Source organism: Natrix helvetica (assembly GCF_964273705.1).
Source record: "Natrix helvetica genome assembly, chromosome: 5".
Classification (NCBI taxonomy): Eukaryota; Metazoa; Chordata; class Lepidosauria; order Squamata; family Natricidae; genus Natrix; species Natrix helvetica.
Window position 1 is genome coordinate 96633100 of NC_138551.1, and position 16069 is coordinate 96649168.

General features: G+C 40.1%; 1 protein-coding gene across 1 annotated transcript in view; it reads left to right on the forward strand.

Moving 5' to 3' along the window:
• Positions 1–9278, forward strand: part of HELLS (helicase, lymphoid specific) — a 50352-nt gene extending 41074 nt beyond the window's left edge. The window contains exons 20-22 of the mRNA XM_081954022.1: positions 2575–2671; positions 3038–3114; positions 8781–9278. Of these exons, the coding sequence (XP_081810148.1) occupies positions 2575–2671; positions 3038–3114; positions 8781–8863 (257 nt within the window). The 3' untranslated portion in view covers positions 8864–9278. The remainder of the gene's footprint in view (positions 1–2574; positions 2672–3037; positions 3115–8780) is intronic.
• Positions 9279–16069: the final 6791 nt, after the last annotated feature.

Here is a 16069-nt window from a genome sequence, read left to right on the forward strand (position 1 = left end):
TAACATTTTTCAAACAAATAGGACCCTGGGTTCTAATTCTAGTCCTATGGAGAATTTTTTACAGCTTCGGAACAAACTAGGAGTAGATCTTTTCCAGCATCCTTGACAAGGGCCTTCTAGATCCCAGGAGCTCAGACATCTACAGAGAGGCATTTCCTGCGTATTTTAAAGAGCCTCTGGCGAAGTGGTTAGAGTGCAGTACTGCAGGCTATTTCTGCTGCCTGCAAGTTCAAATCCCACCAGGTTCAAGGTTGACTCATCCTTCCATCCTTCTGAGGTGGGTCCAATGAGGACCCAAATTGTTGGAGGCAAAATGCGGACTCTGTAAACGGCTTAGAGAGAGCTGTAAAGCTGTATATGTTTAAGTGCTATTGCTATTAATGACCCATAGGCTCATAATGAGACATACATTTTTAGGCAACTAGACTATGTGTCATCTCAAGGTTTAAAAATCAAAAGCAACAGTTTATATTTCTTTAAAACGAATGGCATCATGGCTAAACTGTTAATATAGTTAATTAATTCAATATCACATTGCTACATTTTGAACCAATTGAAGCCAGAATGTATTCTTCAAGGGATAGCCTACGAACTAGTAGATTATAAGTATATTCATGATGTAATCAAAGCATGGATGATTGTTATTAAAGTTGTCAGGTTTAGACTAGATTGCAGCTCAGATGCTAAATGTAGTTGCGTAAAAACTCAAAAAATTCAGTACCTCTGAATTCTGCTAATTGCAGCAAAGACCAAGGAACTAGAGCAATGGGTCTCAAACTTCCTAATGCCATGACCCTTTAATACAGTTCCTCATGTGATGACCCCCAACCATAAAATTATTTTATGTTTTCCTTATTTTGTTGAAAATATGTTTTCTGATGGTCTTAGACGACCCCTGTGAAAGAGTCACTCGACCTCCAAAGGGGTCCCGACCCACAGGTTGAGAACCACTGAACTAGAGAGTAGTCTGGTTCCTTCAAACTTCTCTGGATAAGGAAAGGGTAGGAAATTGTTGGTGTGTGTTCTGGATGGCTGCTCTTCACAAGGAGATTGCAGGACAGTGATTTTCTACAGGTTTGAAATCCAAGAAACGATGGGAAAAGCGATTTTGCTCACTACAGCATAGAATTTTAAAAGACATTCAATTCATAATTTCAAAAGTGCACACTAGAGGAGGCTAAAATTTATAGGTGGAGGAAAGATTTATAAAACTTTAAAATGTTCAAATGATGAAAATATATAAGGAGACTTTTGAAAAACAGAATCAGAAAAATGTAGCTACAGTATCAACAATGTCAATAATGATGCTAGCTTCTATGGATATGTTATGTCCAAAAGGTATGTCACAAATGATAAACCAAAAGAGAGTGACCTATATAATTTTTTCCTGCTGGGTTTACCAAGACACTTAACTAAATTTTTAAAGAATTAAGTGTAATGGGACAAAGAAGAAATTAAGAGAGTAATTAAGAAATTAAGACAAATCAAATCCTCAAATCTGACAATATTAGATTGAACTAAAATTAAGACTTTTAGAAGTAAAAGGAAGGAATATCAAGTTGATTTATTTGACCAAGGTTAAACAAGATATATTGTTACTTCTGGCAACCATTTCAGACATTCTACTGACACCATGACTGAAACCTTAGAGGGGTTACAGAAAAGTGGATATTAACAGTCTGAATGTGCAGGAGGCTAATTTCCATTTTTGGCATCCATGTTTATGATTACAACAAACTTTAATTTTTCTTGGCTTGGGAGATCCAGGAACAATATCAAATAATCTGATGTGTGTGTGTGTGTTATCAAGGAGCTCCTTTTGGAAAATGTTTTGTGTTTGTATTAATTTTCTATAACTATACTTCTATCATTCTTCTATTTAAGAATTTAAAAAATGATTGAGTTTATACCGTATATTTCATTTTAAAAATCACAGTGCTGTTCAATAAAGATGAATAATAAAATGAAATTCAATGGTGAAAAGAGTAAGGTTCTACATTTAGGCAAGAAAAACAAAATGCACAGGTATAGTATAGGTTGTGCCTTGCTCAATAGTAGTAACTGAGAGAGGGATCTGGGAGTCCTAGTGGACAACCCTTTAAATATGAGCCAGCAGTGTGCAGCAGCTGCCAAAAAAGCCAACACAGTTCGCATAAACAGAGGGATAGAATCAAGATCAGGTGAAGTGTTAATACCACTTTATAATGCCTTGGTAAGGCCACACTTGGAATACTGCATTCAGTTTTGGTCGCCACAATGTAAAAAAGATGTGGAGACTTTAGAAAGAGTGCAGAGAAGAGCAACAAAGACGATTAGGGGACTGGAGACTAAAACATGAAGAACGGTTGCAGGAACTGGGTATGTCTAGTTTAATGAAAAGAAGTACTAGGGGAGACATGATAGCCTTGTTCCAATATCTCAGGGGTTGCCACAAAGAAGAGGGAGTCAAACTATTCTCCAAAGCACCTGAGGGCAGGACAAGAAGCAATGGTCCCTTTCAACTCAGGTATTGTATTGTATTGTATTGTATTGTATTATTGTAAGGTGTTTTTTTTCTTCTTTTTTCCCTTTAAGATCAGTTCAAAGGTGGTAAATTTGGAATAAACCAGTCAAAGAGCTGCTTAGATCCCAAAGAGTTGATAGAATTGATGCAATCCAGGGATTATGATAGGTATGATCTGTTTGCTTCCTTGTTTATTTGATTTATTTTCTATTTTTTGTTTTTTTAGTTCATACATAGCACTTAGTCCTCCTGTTATCCCACAACATCCACCCTGTGAGGTGAGGTGGGTTGGGTTGGGTTGGGTTAAAGCAGAGTGACCAGCCCGACCAGAAAGTTTCCATGGCTGAGGATAGACCAGAACCTGAATTTCTCCATTTCTGGTCCAAGCCCTTAATCATTACATCACACTGGCTCCCCAACAAATGAGTACACGAAGGAAGCATTTTTATAACGAAAGCTAAAATCATTGCTAAGTAGTTAAGCCCTTAAAAACAAGGGAACATAATAAAAATATTTCCTCCTTTCTTTTTCTAGAGAGATTAAAGGTTCAAGAGAAAAAGTAATAACTGACAAAGATTTAGAGCTACTGCTGGACAGAAGTGACCTTATCGGTAAGTATTGGATATATTAGTATGCCTTCTGTTTTATTGCATTATTTTAAGAAATTCATTTTAAATATCAACTTATATGGGACTGGAGGCTAAAACATATGAAGAACGGTTACAGGAATTGGGTATGTCTAGTTTAATGAAAAGAAGGTCTAGGGGAGACATGATAGCAGTGTTCCGATATCTCAGGGGCTGCCACAAAGAAGAGGGAGTCAAACTATTCTCCAAAGCACCTGACAGAAGAACAAGAAGCAATGGGTAGAAACTAATCAAGGAGAGAAGCAACTTAAAACTGGGGAGAAATTTCCTGACAGTTAAAACAATTAATCAGTGGAACAATTTGCCTCCAGAAGTTGTGAATACTCCAATACTGGATGTTTTTAAGAAGATTTTGGATAACCATTTGTCTGAAGTGGTGTAGGGTTTTCTGCATAAGCAGGGGGTTGGACTAGGAGACCTCCAAGGTCCCTTCCAACTCTGTTCTATTCTATTCTATTCTATTCTATGTAGTACTGAAGTGGTGAGCACCAGTATGCTTATGAATATCCCTCTTGCTCTCTCCGGGTTATTATTTCACATTTAGCTCTCTGACATATATCGCAGCAACTACATATAAACACAGTACAAGACTTCCTTCCGGAGTGTGTCCTACTCACACTATATTGAAAGGTCACGTCACGTGTGTCGTTCCCCCCCCCCCCCCCACTATGCAAGGAACAAGAAGAAAGTCAAGGAAACAGTAGGACCCCTAATGGAAGCAGATAGCAAGAAGGTGCCAGGTAGCAGGGAGAAAGCAAAACTGTTTAATCCCTTTTTGCATCTTTTTATACAAAAGGGGGAAAAATGCCCATCTTAACAAAAGCAGCCTTGAGGGAAATAGAACAGGTATACAAATCCAGAGAGGCAAGGAAATAGTAAGCAGAATACCAATCCATCCTGAACGAGTACAAATCACCTGGAACAGATGGTTTGCGTCCCAGGGTATTGAAGGAGGTGGAAGATGTAATCTCGGAGCCACTGGTTATAGTCTTTCAAAGCTCCTATGGGCAGAAGAGCTACCAGAAGACTGGAAAAGAGCTGATGTGGTTTCAGTGTATAAAAACGGGGAAATTGATCCATTGAAGTTATAGGCCCATGATGGCGAACCTTTGGCACCCACCTCTCTGTGGGTACACGGGCCATCACCCTAGTTCAGCTCAACCGTGCATGTGCACATGCCTCTTGCCAGCCAGCTGGTCATCAGGTCTCTGCCGCACATGCGTGAAGGGTGGGGGGCTGCATGCGGTGTGGGGGGATCGGTCGCACATTGCATTTTGGGGGTTCGGGCGCACGCACACACATTTTGGGCACTCAGTCCAGAAAAGGTTAGCCATCACTGTTATAGGCCAATTAGCTTAGTTTAATTTACTTTATTATCATTGCACATGGTACCACAAAATTAAATGCCATCTTCAGTGTACATTAAAATTATAAAAATAAAAACACAAGCATACATCCTTTACATTCCATGTAATATAATCTTGACCTCAATACCTGGGGAAAGCCTGGAAAAGATAAGATTTGTGAGCCTCTAGAAATGAACAAGGTTATTAGAAGTCAGCATGTTTGTTAAAAACAGACTATGCCAAACACGCCTTATATCCTTCTTTCATAAAGTGACTAAATTAGTGGACCAGAGAAATTATGTGGTCATAGGATACTTTGACTCAAGTTAGACCTTTGACAAGTAGACCACAGACTATTTCTTAGTAAAGATGGACACTACCATCACAAATAGATTCAAATTGACTGACCAATCACAACCAGTGTGTAGTCCTGAATGGAACTACATTTACATGGAGGGAATCATGTTATAGATTCTGTTTTGGGCCCACTGCATGCACACGCCAGCCAGCTGGACTTGGGATTTCCAACATGCACATGTGCACTGGCCAGCTGGTCTTTGGGTTTACAGCATGACCTTGTGCACTGGCCAGCTGGTCTTTGGGTTTACAGCATGACCTTGTGCACTGGCCAGCTGGTCTTTGGGTTTCTAATGCTCTGGTGCGCGCAAAGACCAACTTGCATGCATGCACGTGCTGGAAACCAGAAGAGCAGCTGGCGACGGTGGGCATGCCCACAGAGAAGGCATGCCATAGGTTCGCCATCATGGCCTTATACTGTCACTAAGACTGTGCAGGTCTTCAATTGGGTCATTTAAATAGTATTTTCCTGTACTCTAGGGCTTCCTGATAAATATATGTTGTTACCCCATACCTTTACCTTAATTTAATCATACGTCTCAAATACAAATATACAAATACAATAACAGAGTTGGAAGGGACCTTGGAGGTTTTCTAGTCCAACCCTCTGCCTAGGCCCTATCTCCATCAAGTATTGCTCTCCCTCTGTATTAAGCAAACATTGTATAATATTTTTTTAAATTATTAATTTTTAAAAAATCTGCCCATCCTAAACATCTGGTAGATAGATATTTTTGAAGTCTAAAAGAGTCATTTTCCATAAAGCTGGCATTTGGGTTGATTAAAAGAGGCATAGTTTTATATTGCATTAATTTTACACAGCTTCAGCTCCATGCCCTATGAATAAACTTTAAATTATAGACACTGTAACACAAACCCTCTTTGTGGGAAAAGCCCTTCAAGTATCTTGAATACCTGTAACAGGTCTCCCTTCATTCTTCTTTAGGCGGACCACACCCAGTTTTTTTAACGATTCTTCATAGTTCTAATCTTCCAGTCCCTCACAATTTTGTTACTCTTCTGTGCACTCTTTCCAGTTCCTCGGCATTCTTCTTATACCCTGGCAATCATGCAAAGCTGGTTGATCTGCCCAGTGCAATATAGAGTAGTTATCATCACACTGTTTATATCTGTTTATATCACCACTGAGCCATGGAGTACTGTGGCTACTTTTGCTGACTGCTGGCTGGCAGCAGTTCAATTCTCACTGGTTCAAGGTTGACTCAGCCTTCCAGCCTTTTGAGGTCTATAAAATGAGGACCCAGATTGTTGGGGGCCATATGGTGACTCTGTAAACCGCTTAGAGGGGGCTGTAAAGCACTGCAAAGCGGTATATAATTCTTACTACTATTGCTATATAGAAGTTGTGGTGGTGCAGTGATTAGAATGTAGCATTGTAGACTAATTCTGTACACATCCAGAAATTTGAACTTTACCGGCTATGAGGACCCAGATTTTTGAGGGCAATATGCTGACACTGTAAACCACTCAAGTGTGTTTTTAAAGCAGGGCTCTCCCAACCTCCAATCTGTCTTTTAAGATGTTAGCAATTGCCCAGACTTGTGTCCTCCATACATTTGATGAACGCACTATCTATCCCCTCATCAAAGTCATTTATAAAAAATATTGAAGAGCGCTGGATTCGGAACAAAACCCTGAAGTACCCCGTTGCACTCCTCTCTCCATGTAGAAATTGATCCATGAAGGTGCATGCATAGAGCACATGTGTATAACCAACTATGAATCAATCTACTGTATTTTTCGGAGTATAAGACATTTTTGCGGGGGGGGGGGGGGCTCAAAGGAGGGTGAAAATTTGTGCATCTTATTCACTGAATGTAGTCCTGCCCACACACCGGCCTCTGCCTCCCAGCAATTTGCCTCCTTGCAGCAAACAGCGAACAGCCTGCTTCAGCACAGCATGATTAGCACAAGCAGCTGGTAGTTGATTGGCCTCCCGGCCATCAGCTAATTCAGGCAGCAGTGATTAGTTATTGCCGCCTCCGCATGCCCCATTTTCGGCTTCCGCATCCCATTTTTTTGCCTCTGCGCCCCATTTTCCATTCCAATCCCCGCCACCCGGAATGGGTGGAAAATGGGGCACGCAGAGGCTGAAAACAGGATGCGGAGGCCCAAAATGGAATGTGGGGAAGCAGCAATAGGCTATGGCAATTCCTGCAGCCTGAAACAGCTGATCAGGAGGCCCGACAATCAGCTGCTTTTGCTAATCAGGCTGTACTGAAACTGAAACTTGCTGTTTGCTGCAAGGAGGCAAATAGCTGGGAGGCAGAGGCAAAAAAATTGTCTTGTTTTCCTCCCCAAAAGCTAGATGCGCCTTACACTTCAGAGCCTCTTATACTCTGAAAAATACGGTATTTGGTAGTAAGACCATCCATCTTACTACCATTCCATTTTAACAAGGTGGTGGCTGTAGCCAATTTTATCAAATGTCTTAGTTGATGTTTAGGTCAATTGTGTCCATTACCTTCTCTTGACATATTAATTACCTTGTAGTAAGACTAAAATTTGTTTGGCAGAGTCTATTTCTAACAATCCCTTGCTAGCCTCTAGTAATTATATTGGTCTTTTTCTAAATGCTTGCAAACCCACTGTATCATCCTCACCAGCAAATCTCAGGCTTTCTAAATACAAACTTTCCACTCCAAGCCTCAATTCTCCATCTTATGGCATGCATCAAAAATGCCTTAAATGTGTGAGTACCACACAGATGAGATATCTGGAGATTAGACTTCAGTTAAATTGCTGTTTATGTAATCCTTCCTGTGCTTGACTATTTCCTGAACGGCCACAAAACTAATATATGTAGTTGAATTAAACATTCTGTTTTCTTCTGAAACTTTTCTTTTCTTGGATTTAACCATGGTTGGCCTACTGGAGTTAAAAAGCCCAATAAATTATGTGCCAGCAGGTGTCGCACATTGGCGGTTGTGACACATATTTTGAGCAACAGGGAGCCGCAGCAGAGGGATGAAAGAGCTATATGCTGCTCTAGAGCCATGGGTCACTGATCCATGTTCTAAGGGATATATTGCTGATGCTGTGGTCAGACAGACCCTTCCTTCTGATTCTCTTTACCCGTACGCCAGACAATTACGTCTCCATTTACACACTAAAATAGCCATATAGAGCTTGATTACACTTAATGGACTATTCGGGGCACAGGAGTACCCTTTAAAGCAGGTAGTCTGCTTCAAAAATGGGATTTTTTGCACTATGTATCAAATGGCAGGTGGAGTTTTATATATTGCAGAAAGAAATTCTGTATAAACAAACCAATATCTTTTAAATGGAAAGCTTACTATATCCACATAACCTGGCATAATATTGATTTGGCTGCAGAGCATCAAAGTGCATGACCAGCTCTGGATGAATTTTCCATTCCAGACATTCTTGCCACACATTCTTTGCTGTAAGGAAAGGAAATTCCTGCTTCCTCCAAGTGAGTGAGATAAAATGTGGGAGGGACACACACCAGCATTTGGAGACTGTCAGTTGCCTGGCGATTCTCATCCTCTGCATTGAATTGGTCATCTCTAGGCATTAAATTGTTTCCAAATAATCCTACATTATGTTCCAAAAATGTAAGCATCTTTAATAAGGGTCAAAATCTTGAAATGGTAAAACATTGCATGTCATTTTAATAAATGGCTATGGGATGAGTTTTTCTTCAGATGACTTTTTCCCCATAGCAATAAATGTGCATTCAAATGTGAAAAGAAGCAGAATTTTATCTCTATTTCTGAAAGTAATAGACCCAACTTCAAAAGATCTATTAAATAATGATCTCAAAATAATAGAGTTTAAATTCCACACGAAAAATGATGGAATTTTCAGACATTTAAAGAGGCCAATTTTGTTTAGATGTTTGTCTGTGGTCCTCTGAGCCGTGTGCTTCATTTCTTCCAGATCAGATGAAAACCTCTGAGAAACTGAAAGAAGAAATGGGCAAGTTTATGATGCCAGAGAACACCAATGATCCTGGCATATAAATTATTCTTCAGAATTTGGACAGTTAAATAATATTTCTATCCCTTTGTAATCTGAACCTGGATACTCTTTATAACAGTTACCTTATTGTTGGTTTCTGTTTCAAAAAGCATTATTGTCAAAAACTCTGAAGAGGTAAGTTGCTAAGTTTTTGTATATGAAAAGTAAATTTTGGAGCTGCTTGTTGATACCGGAGAAATTTTTAGATTCTATTTTTGTCTTAAGTAGTTGGTAACTGAGTAATCTGTACACTTTACTGCAGAATTTTTGCTGAAGAAATTTGACTTCTAATTTTTTACCCCTCGCTTTTAGTATGTTTTATGAACAGAAGACTTTTTCAGAGTATTTGTTTACAACCCTTGATTGTGCTACTTCAGTTTGTGTTGACATTACAAATAAATGCTGTTTTACTTGAAATGTTTTGTTTAATTCCTGCTCCTGGCAAGTATTATTTACTTATTGTCTAAGAGTTGCAATACATCACATTTATCTGACTCCTTCAGCTATTTTACTGTCATCAACTAATACTGTTGTTGTTTGTTTTTAATATTCTATTTGGACATCTTTATTAAACTTGGTTGACTATAGTTTGACATTCAGGTCATCTAAAAGAAGAGTTTATTTTTGTATACGTTTTGCCAGAGTTAAAAGAACCAGGAAATTAATTGAAGGGAGCAGAATATTCAAACTTCTATTTGGATTCATGAAAGTGTTTACATTTGCAAATTAGTTAAAAGATTAGAACAACTAAAATAGGTAAAGTTAAAAGTTCCCCTCGCACATATGTGCTAGTCTCTATCCGATTCTAGGGGGCGGTGCTCATCTCCGTTACAAAGCCGAAGCGCCAGCGTTGTCCGAAGACATCTCCGTGGTCATGGGGCCGGCATGACTAAAAGCCGAAAGAGCATGGAACGCTGTTACCTTCCCACCAAAGGTGGTTCCTATTTTTCTACTTGCGTTTTTTATGTGCTTTCAAACTGCTAGGTTGGCAGAAGTTGGGACTACTAATGGGAGCTCATTCTGTTACACGGTGCCAGGGATTCAAACTGCCGACCTTTCCGATTGACAAGCTCTGAAAATATTGCAACACAGCAGCAGCCATTAGGTGACCACGCTTGCCATTCCTGCATCTCAAAAATAATAAGACCTCCAGAAAATAAGGCCAAGTGCTTATTTCGGTGGGTCAAAAGAAAATAAGACCCTGTCTTAAACACTGTATGTTGGTAGTATCTATCAGCTAGTGAAATATGCTGATTGCCAGGAGCAACATCAGGGCAAGTTAGAAGAATTTCCAAGACTTATCAAGTCTCCTTCCAACTGACACATATGGGGCAGTGGTGGGTTACGAGTGGTATGCCCCGGTACGGGCGTACTGGTGCCTGCCGGGAGCACTGGGTACGGTTCCGGTATAGTGCTCCGGAGGGCCCACCCACCGTCCTTACCTGTATTTGAGCTCTTTGGGGCTTACACGCACAGAGCGTACGACGCCTGTGCAACACTCCGCCGAGCAGCTGGAGCGTCACAGATGGTAAGTACACATGTGTGCATTCATGTAGTGGATGGCGGGCCCTGTTGCACCGTACCAATTGCACCGGGATCCGGAACCCACCACTGATATGGGGATAGATAATACTACAAAGAACAGCTACAACAACCATATCACCACAGCCTTGAAACTTAAGAGCCTGAGGTGGTCATATCTTGATCATCATCTAAAATCAGGAAGAGAATCAGGAAATAAATAATATTGAAGAGGAAAATGAAAAAAGTGCGCATAGAAAACAAAATTTGAGATTTTGGAAACTTGTAATAATTTTCTGCAATTAAGCACAGGAGGAAATTTATTAGTGTATTTCTCTAAATGACAGATTAACTTTATCACTTCCTTTGATAGCATTGCTAATTTTATAGATCAATGCTGTAGACATAGTAAATCTTGGCTTCGGTAAAGCCTTTGAACATCTGATGATGTCCTTAATAAAATAGTAGAATAAAGGCTAGATAATATCGTTCTCACAACAGCCTGAATAACCACACTCCAAATGTTATTAATGGGTCTTGAGAAGTATTTAAATGGAGTGTCATGAATCCTTTTGATGAGGGAGTTGAGGGTTTATAGATGATAGAAATCTGGGAGGTGCAGTTTAACGGAGAAATATAGTTTTCTACACCTGAGTAGAAAAATTAAAGACACAGAGAGATTTAGTGAAGCAGTAGTACGAGAGAGAGAGAGATCTGATGTCCTTGTCAATCAAAACTTAAACATGAGCCAAGAGTGTGATACAGCTATTGTCCAGTAGGCAGGATGCAAACCCCTGGGTAAAAGCTAGATAGAAGAAAGCTCAGGCTAGACATCAAGAGTAACTATACAAGCTAAGCCAGCAATTGCGAACTTTTTAGACACCAAGTGCCCAAACTGCGCATGCACACATGCCCAAACTGAAAGGTGTGCAAACGCGAATGCATGCATGCACTAACATACAAATGTGTGCATGCATGGACATATGCGAACTTGTGCATGCGCAGCAGAGACCTGAAGACCAGTTGGGTGGCGGAAGGCAGGGCATCCCAACACTGGTAGCGTGGCAAGAGGTAACATCTTTTTCTTTTGTGAGCTTCTGTTGTCGTTTGTAGGGAAACAGAAGCTCACAAAAGAAACGCCACGGAGATCTGACCTGGGCCAACACCACGCATGCCAGCCGAGAGGGTTCTGCATGCCACCTCTGGCACACGTGCCATAGATTTGTCATCACAGAGTTAAGCTATCAGCCAGTGAAGTAGTGACTTGCTAAAGGTGTTCAAACAGGGTCCTGCACTGAATACTGTTGAACCAAACCACCTACAAGGTCCTTTTCAACTTGCTGATTCTATGATTCCCTGCTTACCAATGAAAGGTATTGTCATCATAAATTCAAACATCAATCAATACAAGAATTTTAAGTATAATTTTGAGGTGGTGACATTTTTAACAACTGTTCTCAAAATAAATTTGCAATAAGTTATGCCAATTCCAGTCAAATAAATGTAGTTGCACCATGTCTCCACTTGCTTAAAAAAATCTCTGTTTTCCTCTAATTACTATGGTGATTTAAGAGCTGAGAAAAATGAATTTAGAATCCCTGAATAAAGGCAGAGGTGATCCCTGAATAAAGGCAGAGGTAACGAATGACAACCATTTCAGACTCATCCATTTACTGTGCTGGAGCGTCCTGCCTACTGCTTGTCATTAGACACTTGCCTAAAGTCGCTCAACCTACATCTAGTCTCCACTCTCCAGACTAAAGTCCAGAGTCCAGCGGCTTGATTTCCATCAAATGTACATCATGCTGTGACATTAAAAATCACTGCGCAGCAGTTGGAAACTGCTGCGCGGTGTTTTCTTGTCACGTGTGCGGCCGCGAACCTTAGAGGGAACATTGATCATGGTGTCTGCTTAGGGCGGAGGTGTCAAACTTGCGATGTCATGTGACATCGTGACTTTTTTTCCCCTTCACTAAACCAGCCGTGGGCGTAGCCAGTGCGTGACGCATCCAGCACGTGGGCCATGAGTTTGGCACCCCTAGCTTAGAGCATTTTCTCTTCCTGCCTGAAAACAACCTTCCTGGTATACATTTACAATACATTCAGGTTTCTAGCAGTTGATAAAATAAGAATTTATCAATTCAGTGAAGCAATTCCTACAGCAGAAATGGGCAGTGAAAGCCCTCTGCTCTATATCAAGATGATTTGAAATAAACATTTTGCCTGGACTACTAGTTCAGCGGTTGCCAACTGGTGGTCCATGAGAAAATTTTGTTGGTCTGCAGAAAAAATATTTGCATGTTTTATATTGCACTAAATCAGAGGTGCTCAAACTACAGCCCCTGGGCCAGATAAGTGCAATGAACACTTGTGTTGCTTCCCCTTCGAGATCTTTTTGTAAGGGTTGGAGGGGGAGAGAAATTCTGACTTGGGGTCTGCTTCAGCCTCCTAGTGCGGGACTTTGGATGAAGTCTGGATGGAAGTACCGCTCGTGGCAAAGAGCCAGAGGGCCTTATTCCAATGGGACTATATCATGGCCTGGAACTCGCTAACCATCTCAGCCCACTGAGCCTCCAAGCGCCGGTACCTGGACTTGCACTCCCGCAGAGCTTCCCTCTGCTTGGAAAGCCTATGCTCGTAGTCCTCAGTGAAACAAAACCATGGTTGCACAGAAAAATATCAAAAATATTTTATATAATGAGTACAGAGAGGTACTTGTAACTATAGAGTTGCTGAGAGGAAAGCAAAAACTCAGAACCATAGAAAGATGTTAAGGATGTTATGAATAGCCAAAAAGATTCCTTTTTATATATTCAAATAAAGGGGTAGGAAAAGCAAATAAATACATACTTATTAAATACTAAAAGGTAACAAAATGCAGAAGTACTGAACTTCTATTGTGGTTCATACTTCTCCAATAACCAAAAATCTGTGTTCCATTAGAACAGAATGTTTAATTCAACTACATATACTAGTTTTGTGGCTGCTCAGGAAATAGGCACAGGAAGGTTTTTGTGGCTCAGTGTTTTCTTTTCTGTGGAAAACAGGTCCAAGTGGCTCTTTGAGTGTTTAAGGTTGTGGATCCCTGTCCTAGTTCTTCCAGAGCCTTAAAATACAGCAGTGAATCCATTCCAGATGATTTAAATTTAAGCAGAGAGGTATTCCCCCACCATGGCTCTTCTACCCATCTAAACTTTCGATCTGACCTCTTCATCTTGCCCTTTACAATATCCTAGTGCAATGTTCTCAGCTTTGCAAACTTTATGATGTGTGGACTCCCAGAATTTTCCAACCAGCATGGGAATTGAAGTCCACACATCTTAAAAGATTGACATGATTGAGAAATGCTGTTTTCTTCTGAATTTTTTCCCCTTGGATTTAACTATGGTTGGCCTACCGGGGATTGAAAAGCTCCAAAAATCATGTGCCAGCAGGTGTTGCACATTAGTGGTTGTAACACATATTTTATGCAACAGGGAGCCGCAGCAGAGGGATGAAAGAGCCACATGCGGCTCCAGAGCCAAAGGTTGCTGACCCCTGAACTAGGCAACGGATGAACCCATCAGTATTGTCTTTGAGAATCTTGGAGAACTAGTGAAGATAGTGAAGGGCGCACCTTGCCCCTATCTTCAAAAGGGGAGAACAATAAAAGAAACTACAGACTTATCAGGCTGACACAAATCCTATCAAGATCATAAAGAGACTGATCAGCAAGTGTGTTAAAAGTAAAATGCTAATTAGCAGAAATCAGCATGGGTTTGTCAAGAACACATCTTGTCAGACTTAATACCTCATTTTTTAATCAAGCAATTTCCTTAATGGACTGTGAGAACATTGTAGACATGAAAAGTACCTCAAATATGCAAATGAATAAAGCTAGTTAAGGGGCTGAATACGTGTTAATTAAACAAGTTGTCTCAAAAAAAAATCTTACTCGGAGAATGCTTATCAGTGGTTCTTCATCAAAGCTCAGCCCTGGCCTCTGCTCTTCAGCATTTGCATGATTAAATTGATGAATTGAATGTTTATTAAATTCAGATATAAGACAGGGTAGAATTGCTAAAAGAGAAAGTTCAAAATGATTTTGATAACTTGAGAAATGGGTTGAATGTACAAGAATGAAATTAGACAGGGATAAGTGAAATTTCTCATTTCATTTTAACCTATTCATTTTAGACACTGCCAAACTCCATTTGGGCGAGGAACAGTAAAACCAACAATGTAAAAAATTAATACAATAACTACTTATGAAAGAAACAGTACAATGATGGTGGATCTGACTAGTCACATCTGCACATAATCCAGCAGGGTCCTCAACCAGTGGTGAAATTTAAAAAATTCTCTACTAGTTCTGTGGGCATGGCTTGGTGGGTATGGTCATGTGACTGAGCAAGTTCAAAAACCAACTTTCACACTTCACACAAAGAACACAAAATCCACACAACTGATTCACACACAATGCAAAAGCACACAAAATGGCCCCCTCAACAAGCAGGAACCTCACAGTCACAGAGAGCTCAAAAACCAACTATCACACCTTAAACAAAATTAATACAAAACCTGCACAACTGATTCCTACACAAGTGACTCCTACACAATGCAGAAGCAGATGGACTTCACACAAAATGGCCGCTGCACCAAGCAGGAACCTAAGAGTCACAGTTAGGGCTAACAGGTAGTAAAAATGCTTTAAAAAGGTTTTTAAAAAAGAAAAGAAAAAGGTTCTGATATCCCCCAGCACATCTGATTGTCAAACAGCTGATAGTGGGATTTTTTTTTACCTTATAAAGCATTTTTTTATTACCAGTTGGGCGAATAGGTAGTAAAAAATGCTTTTAATACAGTAAAAAAAAAGATTAATCAGCTGTGATAATCAGCTCGATCTTGAGAACCTTTTTTTTTTTACTTTTTAAAAGCATTTTTTTACTACCGGTTCAGGAACCGGAAGCATTTGTTACTACTAGTTCCAGCAAACCAGGCGGAATCGGTAGCATTTCACCCCTGTACTCAACCAATCTAAGTGAAGGCCTGGGGGACTTAAGGTTTTCATGAGGGTCAACCTTTGGAAGAAAACACTCTGATATCTGAAGGATGATACAAAGAAGAAAATCATCATTGGTTTTCTTGTGTTCCACTGATTTTCTTGTATGTCATGGAATAATGGATATAAGCTATGGGAAGTCCTCAATTTACCACTATATTTGGGACCAGAATTTCAATTGCTAGAAAAATCCAAGATGGCTGTGTGCGTAGAGAGTGCGGCTTTGAGCTCCTGGGGTCACAGTGGAGTGCGTAGGCAAAAACTAGTCCATTCCCCTTGGGAGTTACTAAAGATTGGATCTTCTAGTCGACTCTTGAACACAACCACACTTGCTCCACGCACACGTGGAAACATATGACTAGTTTTTCTTTTTCCTAATTACTTGCATAGGGATTATTCTTTATACTCTTTATGTTGTTTGTATTTTTTGTCATGGATTGCACCAGTGAGGCGAAAACCAATTTCGTTGTAAACATGATGTACAATGACCATAAAGGCTATACTACTTGTAATCTGTTGCTCCCACCCCTTCCAGGAGAGAGAAGCCTCTGGGAAATTGCTGTTTGTATCTGATAACAAGCCCAGATTTTAAAACATTTGCAAAAATTAAAAATACCTTTCTTACAAGAAACCATTATAGGATAGT